At 39.7% G+C, this 5,323-nt stretch overlaps 2 protein-coding genes across 2 annotated transcripts; one reads left to right on the top strand and one right to left on the bottom strand.

The window, feature by feature from the left end:
• The first annotated feature begins 1,871 nt into the window (after positions 1-1,871).
• On the top strand, positions 1,872-2,570 carry LOC136489526 (uncharacterized). Its single transcript, XM_066486134.1, has one exon. It carries the CDS (start codon positions 1,872-1,874, stop codon positions 2,568-2,570), a length of 699 nt encoding a protein of 232 aa, XP_066342231.1.
• A 1,277-nt stretch (positions 2,571-3,847) lies between these two features.
• LOC136486315 (uncharacterized) lies at positions 3,848-4,733 on the bottom strand. The gene is made up of 2 exons (XM_066483185.1): positions 4,409-4,733; positions 3,848-4,325 (listed from the first exon to the last, which is right to left on the bottom strand). Exons 1-2 carry the CDS (start codon positions 4,731-4,733, stop codon positions 3,859-3,861), a joined length of 792 nt encoding a protein of 263 aa, XP_066339282.1. The 3' UTR covers positions 3,848-3,858.
• Positions 4,734-5,323: the final 590 nt, after the last annotated feature.

Raw genomic sequence — 5,323 nt, 5'->3', positions numbered from 1 at the left:
CTTTATTCTTTATACTTCCTTAGATTTCGGGTTTAGGAATCCCATATGATGTAGCAATCATGTTAAATTTAGTATGGCATATTTTTTTAATTACTTACTACTTGTCTGAATATACAGTGAAGTCATGTTGCCCAAAAAACATTCGTCTGGAAGTGAGAAAAGAAAAAAGAAGAGAAGGATAGAGGCCTTGAAAGAATCACAAAAGGGATCTATTCATAAATTTTTTAAGAGCAATACAAGCACTACAAGAAATTCAGATGAATGGGCAATAGTTGTTGTGGAGGATCAAACTACGCAACAAGAAGATCAAAGCCATATAGAAGATAATGTTGGCATCGACACGGATGATAATAATGTGAGTGACCATGAGCCCATATTTAATTCTCCTACGACGGAATCTACTCATGTTGATGAAGAACTAGTTTTTACTATTGATATGTATGATCCAGTAAATTGGGACAATCTTGATAACAAAGCAAGGGACATATTAGTGGAGAAGGGGACTATTAGAGAAGAAAATATTGTGTTTCCAATGGATGCCAGATCAAGACGTTTTGCATACACTCATTATTCTAGGAAAATGAGCAATGGCGAGGTACGTGATAGGAAATGGTTGGTCTATTCAAAAAGTGTTGACAAAGTGTTTTGCTTTTGTTGTAAGTTGTTTGGTTCTAGTAACCGCAAGAGTTCATTGGGGCATGATGGCTTTAGAGATTGGAGCCATGTTAGTGAAAGACTAAAAGAGCACGAAGTTAGCGTGGATCATATGACCAACATGAACTCTTGGAATGAATTAAGAGTTAGATTAAGCAAACATGAAACAATTGACAAGGAGTTGCAACATCAAATCACAAAGGAGAAAGAACGCATAAGGCTAGTTCTACTAAGAATTGTTGCCATTGTAAAGTTTCTTGGTAAACGCAGTTTAGCTTTTAGAGGATCTAGTGAGCAACTTTACAATGATGTGAATGGTAATTTCTTAGCTTGTTGTGAGATGGTTGCTGAATTTGACTTGGTAATGCAAGACCACCTTAGACGCATTCAAAACAAAGAGCTACAATATCATTATCTTAGTCATAAAATTCAGAATGAGTTGATTTCACTTATGGCTTCTAGAATTACAAGCTCCATCATAAAGATTGTTAAAGATGCCAAATATTTCTCAGTTATTCTTGACTGTAGCCCAGATGTGAGTCACCAAGAACAAATGAGCTTATTGGTTCAATGTGTTGATATGTCTGATGAGAAAATAAAAATTGGGGAGTACTTTCTTGGTTTCTTGAAGGTGCATGACACATCTGGTGAGGGCTTTTCAATGTATTAGTTGACTCCATCAAATCATTTGGCCTTAATGTTGATGATATTAGAGGTCAAGGTTATGACAATGGCTCTAATATGAAAGGAAAACATAAGGGGGTACAAAGTCGTTTGCGTGAAATAAATCGAAGGGCTTTGTATATACCATGTGCATGCCACAGTTTTAATCTCACTCTTTGTGATATGGCTAAATCATGCAGTAAAGCTGTTTCATTCTTTGGAATTGTGCAGAGGATATATGTATTATTTTCAGGTTCTACCAAAAGATGAAATGTTTTGCTTGAACATGTTCCAGATTTGACCGTGAAATCATTAAGCAATACTCGTTGGGAGAGTCGCATCAAAAGTGTCCGAGCAATTAGATATCAAGCTCCTCAACTAAGGCCAGCTTTGTTGTGGCTAAGTGAGGATGGAGATACTGAACCCAAGGATAGAAGTGATGCAAAAAATTATCTGACGTGCTTGGCATCTTTGAGTTCATACTTGGTATGGTTATTTGGCATGACATTTTATACTCTGTAAATATTGTCAGTAAGAAGTTGCAATCACCATCCATGTGCGTTGATTCCACCTTGCAGCATATAGAAGGTATGCTGAATTACTTTCAGAACTACAGAAATACTGCGTTTACTGATAGTGTGGTTGCTGCCACAGAAATAGCACTTGAAATGGGAGTAGAGGCATCATTTCCAGTAAAGCGTCGTTCTGTTAGGAAGAAACAATTTGATAAAACTGAATGCAATGAAGCTATCTTGCAAGCTGAGAAGGATTTTGAAACTTTTTATTTTTTGGTTATGGTTGATATGGCAATTAGTTCATTGAAAAGCATATTTAAAGAACTACAGTCATTCAATGAAAAATTCGGATTTCTAATGAATTCAACATCCTTGAAGGCAATGGATGGTGCTGATCTAAAAGATCATTGCATTAAATTTGCAAAAACTTTCTCTTCGGATGGTTCATCGGATGTTGATGTAAATGACATGATTTCTGAGTTAGCTGTTATGCAGTCTACTCTGCCAGATAAGCCAATGTCTGCTATGGAGATTTTTGAGTTTGTCACAGAAGCGGATTGTTATCCTAATATTTCTATTGCTTATCGGATCCTATTCACTATGCCTGTGACTATGGCCTCAGCTGAAAGAACATTTTCAAAGCTAAAATTATTGAAGAATTATTTGAGGTCTGTAATGTCCCAAGAAAGATTAAATGGTTTGGCAACTTTATGCATCGAGAAGAAATTATTAGATTAAATTGATATTGAGGCCATCATCAATGACTTCGCAGCAGCAAATGTTAGAAAAATTTTTTAAGGTAACATAAGATGTATAACTTTTTTTGTTGTTTCATAAGAATTTTTTATGCATTACACTTATTAAAATTATCATTATATAATAAGACTTATATTAAGAGGTCCATCTCCTGTGGCTTCGCTCCAGATCTATAATTTGACAGGGCCGGAGCTGAGTCCACGCTAGCCATGGTGACGTGCTCGCCGGGTCGAGGTATAGGTACGTACTTGGCATGGCCTCCACCTTCAGAGTTCAGACCCGTCAAGGTAACTGGACGAGGAAGGCATGGGTCTGCGTCTGCCACCGCCCACCGCTCCCCACAGTGGCCCGGTTCGTTTCGCTGAAAAAAGTCGAAACATTATTCCGACTGATTTGTTGCGAGAGAAAAATAATGTTGAGACTAAAAAAACAAACTGAGAAAACAGATTATAAGATAAACGAAGAGACCAATACAGATCGCCCCGCTCGTCCAGCGTCCAGGCATCGAGGCCTGCCATGGCAGCGAACTGGCGCCCACGCACTAGCCCCTCGGCAGCCCGCACATCAAGGCAGTGGTGGTGGTCGCCCCCTTGGCCGCACCCCGCCCGCCCTCCCGTCGAAGCTGAGGATCACCACGGTCAATCATGGAGGATTTTCTTTTGCCCTTTTTTCGTTGGGTGATGATCGAGGAAGGGCGTGGGGACGTGGGGGGCAACTTGACCAAGGGAACGGCGCGGTGAGACGCGGGACGGGGGGCGTCGGACGAAAACGGTCTCGCAGACGGGACAGCCACTTCCTTCTTCATCTATATTCCCTAATACTGAAGAGGCAAAATTTCTGGTCGCTCTAGATTTTCGTTCAGCTTAATTAGGGCCTGTTTGGGACTACTCTGCTCCACTTTTTTCAGCTCCGCTCCACCAACTCCACCACAGAGCAGCTCCACTGTGGAGTTTCTGGAGCAAGCGGACCTGTTTGGCACGCAGTTTAACTCCAGCTCTGGAAACATGAGGTTTTTATAGGAAAGGTCTACTATGCCCCTGATCGATGTTTGGTGTATGTTCTGTTGTATGCAGACCATGTGTAATTGAATATTTTTTTACCAATTCAAATATGGTGTACATATTATAATCTCGGATACAAATAATTGTCCATATTTCGGATACAAATAATTGTCCATACATGACTACTAATAAATAAGATAACAAAGTCCATCATTATAATAGAAATAGTTGTCCATAGATAACTAGAGAATAGTGACTAATACATAATTCTAGTTCCAAGCTAGAGAAAGAGCGGTGGCCAAGTCATCACGGAATTTGTCCATAGTAGGAGCATTCGGTGCATCAGTAGAGCCATTTGATCTAGCCACATATTTGAAGTACCTTTCCGGAATCTCTGGAACATAATTTGGATCACGGTCGCACCGAGCGAAGTCCAAGTCTTCACCGCCATGCTCACGAATGAAGTTGTGAAGGACCATAGTAGCCACAACAATCATTTTTTGCTTGAACATTGGGTAGGACACCATTTTATATAGAATCTGCCATTTCATTTTTAGCACTCCAAATGATCGCTCAATAACATTGCGGATGGATGAATGAACACGATTGAACCTTTCTTTAAGAGTCTTTGGTTCCATTCCTCTATGCCACTCCGGCATATGATACCTCTCACCTTTATAAGGACAAAGGTATCCCGGACGATTAGGATATCCCGCATCGACAACATAATATTTGCCTATAATTATTAGAAACAAAATATCATATCACATTTTTAAGCATTTGATCAAACAATGAAGTGCATGGTCATATTTTTAATACCTTTTGGAGGGTGTGGAAAAAAGCTCTCGTCCACTCTAATTGCATTGTACAGGACACTAGTATCATGCATAGAGCCCGGCTGTCCCGTCGACACATAAGTGAACCTCATATCAAAGTCACACCTTGCTAGAACATTTTGAGTAGGTATACCAGACTTTCCAATATATCTTACTTGATCGTCAGGTGGCAATGAAACTCGGATATGAGTACCATCTAGAGCACCAATGCAATCTTTGAAATGTGGATATGCTCTACGGTCATCTCTTATCCTCCTGTGAACAGTTCGGAAGTTGGGGTCCTTTGGTCTAATAAAATCTCTAGACATATCCATGAAAGCATTCAGTACCTCATCAAATTTCCTATGAATAGTTTCACCCGAGTGCTTGAACCGGTTTTGTGCTTTTCTATTAGATTCATTTCCAGATAACACAAATAAGAACACTGCCAACATCTCCTGAGTGTTTATATGTAGGGATGGTTTAAGACCATACCTTCCAACCAATAAATCATGAAGGTCGTAGAACATCTGTGTGCTCATCCGAAGCTGCGAATGACATTCTCCCGGTGTGTTAAGCGTCTCTAGCAACCAGCCCATACCACTAAGGAGTGATGTCCTAGGTGGATTTTTGTCACAATATAATTCAACATAAGCTACAGCAAGTTTAGCACCAGCCAATACAAGATTCCAAAATGCCATGCTCTCATTGTCAGAGGTATCAGATTCATCGTCAGTTTCATCATCACTCTGCATAGAGGTAAAAAAAAAGGACATGCAAGATGACAATTAGAGACAAAATAGTAGCATACAGGTAAAAAAACAGGTGCACCAGAAAACAGTTGCACCAGAAGTTGAAAAAATAGTAATACAGAAGTATCATCATCACTCTGCATAGAGGTAAAAAAACAGCAACACAG

The sequence above is a fragment of the Miscanthus floridulus genome, chromosome 10, assembly GCF_019320115.1.
Source record: "Miscanthus floridulus cultivar M001 chromosome 10, ASM1932011v1, whole genome shotgun sequence".
Taxonomy (NCBI): domain Eukaryota; kingdom Viridiplantae; phylum Streptophyta; class Magnoliopsida; order Poales; family Poaceae; genus Miscanthus; species Miscanthus floridulus.
Note: the sequence above shows the minus strand (reverse complement) of the source record. Positions and strands in the feature narration are given on the sequence as shown.

Coding starts and splice junctions, on each gene's coding strand:
- LOC136489526 (XM_066486134.1), top strand. CDS start 1,872: ATGTGCGTTGATTCCACCTTGCAGCATATAGAAGGTATGCTGAATTAC.
- LOC136486315 (XM_066483185.1), bottom strand. CDS start 4,733: ATGTCTAGAGATTTTATTAGACCAAAGGACCCCAACTTCCGAACTGTT. Junction 4,326..4,408: donor TTTTCCACACCCTCCAAAAG/GTATTAAAAATA, acceptor TAATAATTATAG/GCAAATATTATGTTGTCGAT.